The sequence below is a fragment of the Equus caballus genome, chromosome 13 (assembly GCF_041296265.1).
Source record: "Equus caballus isolate H_3958 breed thoroughbred chromosome 13, TB-T2T, whole genome shotgun sequence".
NCBI classification, from domain to species: domain Eukaryota; kingdom Metazoa; phylum Chordata; class Mammalia; order Perissodactyla; family Equidae; genus Equus; species Equus caballus.
This window is the reverse complement of record NC_091696.1, coordinates 42,182,589-42,196,007: the sequence shown is the minus strand read 5'-3', so window position 1 is coordinate 42,196,007 and position 13,419 is coordinate 42,182,589. Positions and strand designations below refer to the sequence as shown.

General features: G+C 44.9%; 1 protein-coding gene across 24 annotated transcripts in view; it reads left to right on the top strand.

Moving 5' to 3' along the window:
- The window catches only part of MRTFB (myocardin related transcription factor B), a 258,616-nt gene that overhangs the window by 233,111 nt on the left and 12,086 nt on the right, over positions 1–13,419 (top strand). For 15 of the 24 annotated variants that reach the window (XM_070230957.1, XM_070230963.1, XM_070230958.1 and 12 more), the window contains 5 exons: positions 4,253–4,382; positions 5,464–6,513; positions 8,134–8,271; positions 10,739–10,897; positions 11,247–11,384. In XM_070230957.1, coding sequence (XP_070087058.1) covers positions 4,253–4,382; positions 5,464–6,513; positions 8,134–8,271; positions 10,739–10,897; positions 11,247–11,384 — 1,615 coding nt within the window. The remainder of the gene's footprint in view (positions 1–4,252; positions 4,383–5,463; positions 6,514–8,133; positions 8,272–10,738; positions 10,898–11,246; positions 11,385–13,419) is intronic. The other 9 variants (XM_070230971.1, XM_070230968.1, XM_070230967.1 and 6 more) reach the window with 1 other exon arrangement.

Below are 13,419 nucleotides of genomic sequence, written 5' to 3'. Positions count from 1 at the left end.
ACAATGAAAGGTCTTGGTGACCGACAGCTGTGAAGAAGGAACACGTTTCCAAAGTTTGAGCCTAATCAGGAGAGACAGAAGGGAGTGAGTTTAGATGATTTCTGAGATTGAATTCATAGCAAGACGTCCACAACTAATTTTAATTATGTGACAAAGGAAATTTCTAGATATACATCCTCAATATGGTTTTTCTGGGAAACAGATAAAAATGCAAACACTCTGTTCACTTTTCAGGAGAAAGGGATATTTACATTCAACTCGAGAAAAGAAACTCTAGAAAGAGATCTAGAATCTCATTACAAGGAAAGACTATTCTCTGTGATCAGGCCACTCAGTTTATGATCATGTGATCTGTAGAATCTTTACTTTTGTTTTCTACACGTAGGCTAAGCCTTCCTCCAAAGGGAGCCCCTGTTTTCTAGGAGTAGAAAAGGATTAAAACCCACTAGAAAGCTTCTTTGTTAAGAAATGTCTCTTCATATGCTAATGATTATCAATTCACTTTTTTTCTTTAAGATCCAAATATCTTGAGGAAGATAAGACCTATTAGTCATTCAGACCTTACTGTGAAGTACTTAAATCTAAAACATCAGGGCACAGAGATGAAGAAAGAAAGAATTTTTGCAGCATGTTATTATTTTAAGAGCAAGCAGGCCTGAGTGAGCTGTTGACATTGGAAGGGAACCAGGGGAGGCCAAGGAGAATTGGAAGAGCATCAGAGACCGTCTGCCGCTGCTCACAGCTCTACCTAGGACCCAGGGAGGCATCCTCCACCGCCGCCCTCCTCTGGCTTGGGCACCAGCCATGATGGCTCACATTTCTGTGCGCCTTACCATGCACCACGCAATGTGCTCAACACCTGACATCACTGTCATCCTCATTCCCATTCCCAGATTAGGGGCTGTTAAACTGAAACCCCACACAAGGGCTTTTGTATTGCATCTATCTATGAAATAGTCTTTTCTGTCATGAAGAAACTGGCTGTGTGGGGCCAGCTTCGTAGACAGGAAGAATACGTCTGAGGGGTGCGGTATCTGAACTCTCGCAGTTCCCTGTCTTTCCCCGCTCCCTCAAAGATTCCCACCACTAAAGTACCTAAGACATTCACCTAAGGAAAACAGCATACAAAAAGGCCCGGGAATGAGGAGGAGGAAAGATCTTTTATTTTTGTATATTATTTCACCACGCAGAGACTGAGCATAAGTTTGGTTTAATTTCTAGGTCCTGAAAATGGAGATGTTGTTTTCTAACACACTGTTTCTTTTTAACAAAATCCCAATACAAGAGCCTGAATGTGGAAGCCTCCAGTGCCCGCAGTAGAGGGACTACCTGATGAGGCAGCCCTTAGGTACCCTGGAGAGAGCAAGAGCCTGAAAACACGGGGCTTTAGTCCCAGTGAGGCCACACAAGACAGAGGGTCCCGAAGGTCACCTCATTACTCTGAACTTCAGGTTTCTCATCAACTCAGTGATCACGTTCATCAGGCCACCCCCCCCTGTTTTTTCCTCTTGATTTGGGGAAAAAAATAGATCAACTTATTTCTGTTATTTTAAAGGTTGAATTCAACACTGATTAACATGTTAATCATATAACAAGTAACGTGTTGTAGAATCTCAACCAAAAGACAGCATGGACAGAGTAATGTAAATCAGGCGTTTTCAAGGAGACAGTATCATTCACCAGGCGGCAAAGGTTGATGGGGGGCTCTTGCACAGACGTACATACAGGACATAACTATGGTATTAAAATGTTGTGGGGAGGGTGGTTAGGAAAAAAGATGTCTAAAAAGGCTCCTTGGGAGGACAATAATGAAAATAAGGTAGAGAAACTCTGATTTAAATAAAATGTTTTCATTAATTCTAACATGAGATTTAAGAATTGAATTTTTAGAAAGGAGAATAATGATACGTACAATATTTGTCATTTCATCCAAACTTCAAGAAACTTCATCTCAAATACTTCAAGTACTTAATTTCAACAAAATTTAGGCAGGTTTAAAAAGACCCCAAATTGAATGTCAAGAGTTAGTGGTTGACAAGGCCAGAACTGGCTTCAAACACAGGCTTCTTAAAACTCATTTGACAAAGCTCATCTAACTATGGGCCTCACCCCATAAGCATCATCACCTCAGATCCCTATTTCAGAATGTAGAATTCCCTATTTGAATGTAGAATTCAAAGTCTCTTTGGCTTCAGCCCCAAGATTTCTATGACTAAAGCCTGAGACTATAATGGAATTGGCTATACACTATCAGCCATCACGTGTACCTTTCTTTAATAGGTATCAACCACTCAGAAAAGAAAATGCCATTGTTGCCAGGAGTATCACAGTCTGAAGAAGTTAGGTGGGGACCTGGGGTTGATGTGGAAAGGAATGTAGGGAAATTAGTACAAAAGTACAGCTGATTCACCAACATTTTTTAAATAAGCTTTTAAAAATGAAGTATAAGTGACAGAGAAGTCCATAAATCATAAGTGGAAATTGATGCCAAGGTAAACATACCCCTGTAACCACCACCTAAATCAAGAAATGAAACATTATTATACCCCAAAAGGCCCCCTTGTGTCCCCTCTCAGTGACTATCCTGACTTCTGTCCCATAGATTAGTTTTGCCTGTTTTTGAACTTTATATAAATGCAATCCTACAGTACACATATGTGTCTGGCTTCTTTGCTCAACATTATGTTTGTGTGACACGTCTTTATGGTGCCGAGGCAGCAGTTATTTTTTTTTTTTTTTAAAGATTTTATTTTTTTCCTTTTTCTCCCCAAAGCCCCCCCCGGTACATAGTTGTGTATTCTTCGTTGTGGGTTCTTCTAGTTGTGGCATGTGGGACGCTGCCTCAGCGTGGTCTGATGAGCAGTGCCATGTCCGCGCCCAGGATTCGAACTAACGAAACACTGGGCCGCCTGCAGCGGAGCGCGCGAACTTAACCACTCGGCCACGGGGCCAGCCCCCAGGCAGCAGTTATTTTTATTGCTGTCTAACATTCTATAATTTGTCCACCCATCATACTCTTGATGGACAGTTGGGTTGCTTCCAATTCAGGCTATTAAGTATAATGCCATAATAAATATTCTAACCTGTGTCTTTTGGTTCACATATGCATTTCTTTGTCAGGTGTCTGTCCAGGAATGGAATTGCTGGGTCTGGGGATAGGCATAGGTTTTTCTTTAGTAGATACTATGAAACAGTTCGCCAAAGTGGTTGTGCCAGTTCACACTTCTACCAGCTGTGTATGAGAGTTCTGGTTGTCCCAGAACTTGGCGTCATCAGTCCTCCTCGTTAGAGCAGCAGTTCTGCGTGGTTACGCAGTGCTGTCCTGTGCTTTGCATTTTCCTAAGACATATTGAGGTTAAGCACCTGTTCACATATTTATTGACTATTTGGATATACTTTCTTGTATATATTTGCTTGTTTACATATTTACTGACCATTTGGATATACCTGATCAAGATTTTCCCATTGGGTTTTCTTTTTCTTACTGATTTGCAAGACTTCTTTGTATATTCTAGATATGAGGCCTTTCTCAGAAGTATGTATTACAAATATCTTCTCCTGTGTCTTGACTTTTTACCTTCTTAAAGGTGTCCCTTTTAGTTGGAGCTTTTTGTGTCCTGTTTAAGAAATCCTTGCCTACCCAAAGGCCGTGAAGATATGATCCCAAGTTTTCCTCTAAAAGCTTTATTGTTTTCCTAATTTACATTTAGGTTTTTGGGATGATGTGAGCTCGGGGTCAATCAAAAGCCCCATTTTTTTCTGCATGAATATCCAGGTTGGCCCAGCACCACCCTTTCTCCACTGCACTGCAGAGTTATCTTTGTCATAACTCAGGAGCCTTTGTATGTGGGGGTCTGCTTCTGGATTCTCTGTTCTCTCCCACTTCTCTTGTTCTGTACTAGCACCACGCCATCTTAATAACTGACTGTGTAATAAATTTTTATATCTGATGGTATGACTCTTACAACTTTGCTTTTCTTCTTCAAGGATGCCGTGGCCATTCTTGGTCCTTTGCGTTTCCATATAAAGCTTAGAATCACCCTCTAAATTTCTACTAAGCAAGCAAGCAAACAGACACAATTCACAGGGATTTTTGTTGGGATCGAATTTTACTGACATCTTTAAAATATTGAGTCTTCCAATCCATGGCCATGGTCTTTTTCTCTTTGTAAGTTAATGAATTGTTAGCAGAAGCAACATCAAATCTAGGAATTATCTTATTTTAAACTCTAATTTTCTTTTTCTTTTGAAGGCCACTCAATGACAAAAATAACAGTGGGAGTTCAGCTTTGAACAATGCCACACCTAACACAGCAAGACAGAGCGCGTGCGCTCCTGGGAGGAAGCCGGGACCTCTGCCTTCTAGCCTGGATGACCTAAAGGTGATGATTCTGAGTGCAGTCTACTTACCACAGACTGGACACACCGCACGATGCAAACGCTTTGCCAGATTGCCTAGCACGTGTAGGCAGCTCTCAGTAGACATTCAACTTTACCAACAATATGATAATCTTTATAGAGGTGCTTTCTTCTTACGTCCGTTAAGTTTCTTTTATTTATTTATTCTTATTATTTGTGTGTGTGTGTGTGTGTGTGTGTGTGGAAGATTAGCCCTGAGCTAACATCTGCTGCCAATCCTCCTCTTTTTGCTGAGGAAGACTGGCCCTGAGCTAACATCCATGCCCATCTTCCTCCACTTTATATGTGGGACGCCGCCTCAGCGTGGCCTGTCAAGCGGCGCCATGTCTGCACCCGGGATCCGAACCAGTAAACCCTGGGCCACCAAAGCGGAACATGCGAACTTAAGTGCTTCGACACTGGGCCAGCCCCAAGTTTCTTTTAAAATGACCGGTATAACTCTCATTTATTGAGCATATACCTTGTGCAGGCATCATACTGGGTCAGACTCCAGAGGCAGATTTTTTCTTCCCTGCTCATTGCCAAGTTTGGGAGAGGCAGGAAAATGCAACAGAACGTGATCTCCAGGGCCAGCCTTCCTGGGTTTCTACCCCAGCTCAGCCTTCTGTCATCTGTGGTAGCTTGGACTAGTGATTCAGCCTCTCTCTGCCTCCATCTCCTCATCTGTAAAACAGGAATAATAATAATGCCTGCCTTGTGAAGACTGATGGAAAGAGTAAAGCACTTGCAGTGATGTCGGGCACATGGCAATCACGCAGTAAACGTAGCTGTTATCGTTATCATTTCTCGTAGTAAATCTTTTCTTTGATATAACAGAGGAATTACATTTTAAAAACTCTTGATTTATCACTGGCTTTCAAGTTCTTAGGTCTGTAGCTGTGTTTGTGTGTGTTAAAAAAGGAAAAGAAACGGTCCCACTCTCAGATATGCAGTAATGCAGAGTTGTCTGGCAGATCTAGGCACCTTTTCCATCATAAAATGTCCTGTAGATTTGTCAGAAAGTTGAATCCCAAAAGGAGAGATCTGATTTGTTTATACTTCCAGGTGTCAGAACTGAAGACAGAACTGAAGTTGAGAGGTCTTCCAGTGTCCGGCACCAAACCAGACCTCATCGAACGCCTGAAACCCTACCAGGAAATGAACAGCAGCAGCGTAGCCGCTAGTGGCATCGTGGCAGTGTCAACATCTGCCATCGTCACTAGTAACCCAGAAGTCACCATGGCATTGCCAGTTACAACACTACATAACTCTGTGACCAGCTCAGGCCCCACTTTCAAGGCAGAATTGCCCTCTGCTGGAACCAGCAACGTAGCCCATGTTGAAAGCATTAATTCCCCTCTGCCAATCTCGCCGTCTCCCTCTGAACAGTCCAGTCTCAGTACCGAGGACACGAGCATGACGGACACTTTCACCGAGATTATGACCATGATGTCTCCTTCACAGTTCTTGTGTTCGTCTCCTCTGAGAGTGACAAATAATGAAGACAGCCTAAGTCCCACCAGCAGCACCCTGTCAAATCTGGAACTGGATGCAGCCGAGAAGGATCGCAAGCTTCAGGAGAAAGAGAAGCAGATCGAAGAGCTAAAGAGGAAACTGGAACAAGAGCAGAAGCTCGTGGAAGTTCTGAAAATGCAACTTGAGGTTGAAAAACGAGGGCAGCAGCAGCAGCAGCAGCAACAGCGGCCGCTGGAACCCCAGCCCAGTGCACCCGCTAATTCTGCCCATAAATTAGATCAGAAACATGGCAGTGTTGCTTCCTCCGTCAAAGACGAGACCGCGCTCACTGACTGCTCCAGCTCCAGGCAGCCCGTCTCAGTGGCCAGCCATTCTGTAAGCCAGCCTGTCTCCACGGGTGGCCAGACCCTTGTTGCCAAAAAGGCTGTAGTGATCAAGCAAGAGGTCCCCGTGGTCCAAGCAGAGCAGCAGAGCATCGTCCCGCAGTTTTATGTGAGTTCCCAGGGACAGCCGCCGCCTGCCATCGCTCAGCCTCAGGCTTTACTGACCACGCAGACTGCTCAGCTGCTGCTCCCAGTGTCCATCCAGGGCTCGAATGTCACCTCAGTGCAGCTCCCAGTAGGCAGCCTCAAACTCCAGGTGTGAAGTGTGTCTTCTAACTCCCTTGCCTTAGAGCCTGCACAGAATGGAAACTGCTAATGACGAATCCCCGAGCTTTTTCATAAATGCAGGCTTCACGGTGGCAGAAACTTGTGCCGGGTGGGGGGGGGGGGGGTGATTCAGAAATTTGAATAGCGCTGTTTTTATATAGTAAGAACAATGAAAGGGTGCTTTTCCTTTAATGAACACAGCATCATATATGTAGACATTTTTAAATACCAGTGACATTAGCATAATAGCGACTGTCATTGAGTACTTCTTATGTGCAAAGCATAGCATCAGGTACTTCAAATGGCTTCCTTCATGTAATCCTGCCTTCCCCTAGAAGGGCCAAGTGATGGAGCCCATTTCTAGATAAGGAAACTGAGGCCTCGAGAGCTTCAGTAGGTTGCTCAAGGACAGAGCTGGCATTTAAGCCCAGGGCTTCTGACTGCAGAGCTTCTATTCTTACGCTCGTTCCTATATTCTGCCTCCCAAGTGTAGTTCTTGAAAGGCAGCATTAATGTGAAGATGCCTAAACTAAGGAAAATGTGGCCACAAATTTAGGAGTAAGCATGTTATTGAGAGACGATCAAACACAGGTGAGCATGCCATTTCCTTTTATGCCTCTGCAACCTACGTATTGACCTTAAGTTGTTTTATGTAACACAATGTCAGTAGGTTAACAAAACGTGGGCCACAAGTAAACAGAAACCATTTGGAGCAGTGCTCAACCTTGCCCACCCAGCTACCCTGCTGGCAGAGAGGAGGAGTCTTGTACCTGCAGTTAGGAGACATGAGGCTAAGGCCCTTGGCACAGGCAAGAATCCTAATTCCCCCATTTATCTGTAGAGTGTCTGTGAAATTGAAGGCCTACTCTGTAATGCAGCTTTTCTAAACATTTCCATTCCATCCAAAGCTTCCATTAGAGTTGATGTTCTCGGAACAAGAACTGCATTTTTTTTTAATTTTCTTTTTCCTTTTTCTTCCCAAAGCCCCTGGTACATAGCTGTGTATTTTTAGTTGTGGGTCCTTCTAGTTGTGGCACATGGGATGCCGCCTCAGCATAGCCTGGTGAGTGGTGCCATGTCCTTTCCCGGGATCCGAACCGGCAAAACCCTGGGCCGCTACAGTGGAACGCGCAAACTTCCTCGGCCACGGGGCCGGCCCCAAGGACTGCATTTTATTCTGGGCCTGTGTGTGCCCCAGCACACGGCTGGCGGTCCCCAGACAGTGCACGTACTGCGGCTGAGACGCAGGCATTTGGACAGTTAGGTCTCACAGACTTCCTTGCTGCTATTAAAATTATTATAACACCTGACCTATATGTGTAGAGCTGCTATAGGTTCTTTTTATTTCAGTTTTCTATTTTCTCAGAATTTTCAAATGAAAATCTTAGCTACTTAAAAAAATAATAAGAGCATGAAAACAATTGGTGTTTAACTCTCTGGTTTACAATTGTTACAGTCACGTTTACGTGCCGATGAATTAAAATATGTATCTGTAAACATTTTATCTTATTTCAGATATGATTCCCAAGTGACCAGTTATTCACATCTAAACCCTTGATTCTAGCTTTGATTTTGACAATTAAATTGATTCTTTTTATTTGCCTCCTAGACTCCACCACAAGCAGGAATCCACACTCAGCCTCAGATAGCAACTGCTGCCTTGTCCTCGGGCTTGGCCCAGACTGCACCCCAGAAACAAGATGCTTTCACGCCGCATGTGCTCAGTCAGTCTCAGCAAGTCAGAAAGGTTGGTGAATTGCTAACGAGTGACAGACTCTTGGTTTTTACTGTTATCTGCTCAGGCCTTCGACAAGCGTCTCCACGGGGGCCTCCTCTGTGGGGAGCTCGAGTTTGTTCTTTGTGATCCATCTCCCATCGGATGAGCCTCGGGTCAGATGCCATTTGGCTACAGATTATCCAGTTATCCAGGAAAGAGAAAGAGTTCTTTCTTACTCAAAGGTAGCTCATCTTAACAGTTAAACCCCTTTTCCAAGTAAAAGTTTAAAAAGTATCTTTTTAATCCTCATATATAGAATTTTCTGGGTATTAAAATAAATCTTTTCAGTTTAATCATTTGGGGCGCAGTGCTGTGCCCTGGGAAAAGATATTTGAAGATGAAAAAGATACTTTCTGAAATGTTTATCTGAGTAAGATCTTTCTATATATTTTTTAAGAGTTTGCCATCTCACGGATCAAGAGCCAGAAGGCCTGGGTCTGGTTATGATTCTGGTTCACCACTTCCTACATGTTGGGCCTTGTGCAGAATTCGCTTACTTTCTCTAAGTGTCAGTTTCCTGACCTAGGACCCATTGTCCTCTACATGAGTTCCCGCCAAAGAGTTCTGATGTTCAATAGCCCCTGTCACCAAAATTCCCTCTTATCCAGTAGGTGGAGCTACATGCACATCTCCTTGCCAGAAAAATCTTAAGGCCTCAAAAACAGGTCTTACTATTTTAAACCTTGAGAATTATTAGTCCTAGAATTTTAATCTTCAGCATAAAAAAACCTAGATAATTAGCTGTGCCTGTCAATATGCCTCAGGGTAGTGTGAACTGTCTGAGAACAGACAGAAACAACTTCTTGGATCAACAATGATCACATTAACACAGGTGCTCTCTTTTGGAATCTCCTCTGAGAAATGCAGGGAGCAATGAGTTAGAGTTGCATATTGCTTAGTTTGGGCTCAAAAGAACATTTTAGTGTGGTGATAAGCTTAGTGAATAGTCAAATGTTAAGACAGTTTTCTTTGTTTTAGAGAGGAGAGAGAAAAATAATAGGATAAATAAGGGCTTATTTGCTAAGTCTCAACATAATAGAATTAGGAATCATTATTTCCAATTTAAAAGAAGAAATTTTTCTACCAAATGTAAGGAAATTCAACTTTTTCAAAGAGGAGAAGTTCTGCTTTGAGGATATAAACACACGTACATACTTTCATGCTTAAGAAATACTTATGTATATTTATAATAAAAATATAGGGGATAAGTTTCACTTTCAGAATACTAGTGGTATGAAGTATATTAAACATTTTTATGTGCAAACCAGTTCTGTGAAAATATCAACATTATGGCCATACATTTGTAAAAGGCCTAAAACCTTTGGCTCTTAATGGGGCTAAGCAAGGAAGAAATTCTCACCCCTGCCTAACAGAGCAGAAGACAGCTTCTCAAAAGGGGGCAGATTTTAAATGGGGTCTTGCAACGATTTGGAGACATTTTCAAGTAATTGTAAAATTGAGTGTGGCTATGGCATGTGTAGCCTTTCAGTAGGATGGGAAAAGGGCCAAGTAGTAAGGTTTACACACCAGCCAAAGATTAGGATTTTACCCAAAGGACAGAAGGCTTAATGAGTGTGGAGGGATTCGACCAGGTGTCTGGTAAGACTAATTGTGGTGGGAGGTTGATGGGCAGGGAGGCACAGCCAGGCAGCTAGGGCAGCATCCCAGTGATGGAGTGAGGGCCTGCATTAGGACAGCGGAGAACAGAGGCCTCATTCAAGAGGCCTTTCTACGATGTGTGAGCAAAGAGGGGAGAAAGCAGGGTAGACTGATGGCTCCATTTAGGTAAGTTGTTTTTTTAAATGAAGGCAAAACCAAGAATATTTTCCTTTAGAGGCTGGGGGTGGTGGGAGGAAAGGGGAAAGTTTAGTTTGGAATATATTAAATTTGAGATGTCCCAAATTTATGTTTGTAGATGTTGTAAATGTGTCTTTGGCACTTGGGAGCAAGGTTGGAAGACAGAGGTGGGCTTGCGGATTATTCGCTTTATCGTGAGCATTAAAGCCGCAAGAGATGAGATCACCTGTGAGGAATATAAGAAATTCAGCTGTGCTTTAAGAGGAAAATTATATGGAGCAAACGCTGCTTTCCCATGCAGCACTGTCCACACTGTCATCAGAGACAAGCCACTGAGTAAAGGGACCACTGACACTCGAAAAACCATGCAAACCATGGCCTATGGGCCAAACCCAGCACCCGCCTGGTTTTATAAATAATTTTCTTGAAGCCCAGACACACTCATCCGTTTACTTATTGTCTAGGCTGCTTCTGCGCTGCAGCGGCAGAGGTGAGCAGTTACAAGAGACCACGTGGCTCACAAGCCCTACGCCAGATCCTCTGTGGCCCTTTACAGAACATTTGCCAGCCCCTGTTCTAAGGTGTCTTTATTAGGAAGAGCAAAAGAACAAATTGATGGGAAAATATTGATTCATTACAGGTGTTCACAAACTCGGCCTCAAACACAGTCCTTCCGTACCAGAGAGCACCTGCCCCGGCAGCCCCGCAGCCCTTTATTAAGAAGACTTCCAACGGCGCTCCTCCATCCAGAAATGCGCCGCTTCCGTCCCTGCACAACGGGCCCAGCACGCCCAGCAAGGTAATCCCACGAGGGCTGCACGGTGACACCGCTGCTGAGGTACAGCCACGCCAACGCCCCGTGCTTTCGGCTTGGAGGGACCATCAATACTACTGGGGTGACACAGCAGAAATACCGCCATGGTAATTGTTAAGGGGCAGCTTAGCTCTTATCGCAGTGCGGATGGCCCTTCCCATAGGAGATGGCCCGCCAGCGCTGCTGGCCTCACAGGTCTTAGGTCATGAGCCTCACTGGCTCAGGAATCCCATGATTTGGCTGCCGTCTGAGGAACAGCAGAGCTAAGGCCAGCCAGGGCACAAGGCAGTCTACTGCCCAGAGCTAACACGTCTTCCTCCTCTATTCGCCACAGCCTGGGTCGCCCCCTCCACCCCAACAGTTTGTCGTCCAGCACTCTCTCTTCGGGAGCCCTGTCCCCAAGACGAAAGACCCTCCCCGCTATGAGGAGGCCATCAAGCAGACGCGCAGTGCCCAGTCCTCCCTTCCGGAGGTAAGTGTCATCTTCAAATTGAATCCCTGGTCTAAGATGGACCTGCCTCAAGAGAAACACAAATTTCATGGCTAGGAGCCTTGCTTCCATCTTAAATGCTATTTAAAATCAAAGTATCATTCACTGTGAAGACTCTCAGACAGTTCTCGGCAGCTGTTAGCTGAAGTTCCTCGGGAGTGGGTCACGGTTATCCATAACATCGGGTTATGTGAGGGACAGATGCGACTGTGACCAGGGCACATATTTTATACAGGTCCCTCTTTGCTAAAGCCGCTATTTGTCAGGCCGGCATCAAACTGACCCTCTGCTGCTTGGCTGGCCTTCAAGACTGCCTAGCACCGACTCCACTCTGACCTGCTCAGCTTGCTCTAGTCCTCAGTACCCTCTGCTCCGGCAGGCCAGCCCCTGCAAGCAACTTTGCTCATATACTGAGCAAATGCACTTTGGAGGGGACAAACCTGAGGCCCTCCTGGCTCCACCACACACCAACACCCACCTGGAGACCATGTGGTCTTGGGCAAAGTGCTCACCTCTCCTCTGAGCCTACCTTGTCGCTTTGACAAAATAGGAGGAGCTGCACCTATTCCGAGAGATGGAAAAGTTAGAGCTCCTGTCTGTAAAAGCCTCTGGTGCGTGCCCAACGACGGCAGCCTTGTCACATCTGACCCTAAACACTCCTCCTAGCCTCCCTGCCTATCTAAAGCTTATTTCAAGGAAGAGCCCCTCATAAGGGGATGCAGGAAGCAAACCTGACGACAAGACATAGCCGATCAGAGCAAGACTGTCTAGTACCCACAGCAAACAGCGGGAGCACAGTTGTGCCAGTTTCCCTTGCTCCCATATTCCCTGGAATGACTCACTAGGGCCCACGGGGCGCTGCGCATGCAGTGGGTTGTGCAGGGCCAAGGGCACAGCACTTCTGCAGCGGACAGGCCAGTTCCCTCACCAGGGAATGAGCATAGCCCTGCTGTGGTCACCTTGACCTACTTAGGCACCGCAGTGAGCAGCTGCAGAAACCGCTCCGTACCAGGCAGCAGTGTGCAGTGTGGCACACTCAAAGGGCACGCAGGGACGCTCAGGGCAGACTGCATCCCTGAGCAAGTGTACAGTTACCATGTGCTGCTTCACAGTCACTTAATGCCGAAGGAAAAGAACTTTTCCAGTTGTACAATGTCCCTGTAGGTCTAGACTCAGCAGGGGTCCTTATCTGTGATGGAAAAGCCACATTTCAGAAGTTAAACATTTGCAATAAGAATTGAAACAAATGGTGCCAGGCTGGACTGTCCTCCCCACTGGCCTATTCAGAAGTGACATCTATTCTCTTCACAGGAGAGCAGAGATGAATTGCCAAGAACTTAACTACAACTTTTAAGCAAATGAAAAGATAGCTGTCATCCTTCCAAACCTGGTTGTCATGTGCAGGTTAATATGGACCGCTTAGTTGATTTATGTGACAACAGACACATCATCTCACTTTAACCTAAGACAGCTGATTGGAATCCCTGCCATTTACCTGTCTCTGGTTCGTGTTTATAGACTGAGGCAGCCAAGTTCTACATTAGTTCTGGTATTCTAATGAGTGGCTATCTGTAGTACCTCTTTATATGCCATTGAGCACCAAACTCCAGGAATTCTGAGGTTTTTAATATATCTTCCAAGTCCAATACTGGCTAAGTACGGCCCTACCAGTCCAGTCTTCCCACAGACACCAGCTATAAAGCCTGGTCATAATAGGAATGAAGGCACTGAAGAGTGAATAGAAGCGGTCATATTATGATGAGGAGTCCATACAGGGAGTTATATGGCATGAGTTTCCTCTTTTTGCTGCTTTTACTCTGGGGTAAAGTGGTAGTTACTGGTAGAAAAACCATAGCCCTTATGGCCTGGGAAACCAGAGGACTGAGTCAAGAGCAACCCAGAAGGGAAAGAACCAGAAAGGAGATCCCCAAATTCTGTCTTCCCACATCTCTGGCTGACCCCTAAGCCGCTAAGCCCTAGGCCCTAAGGAATGGCATAGAGACATAGCAGTTCAGTT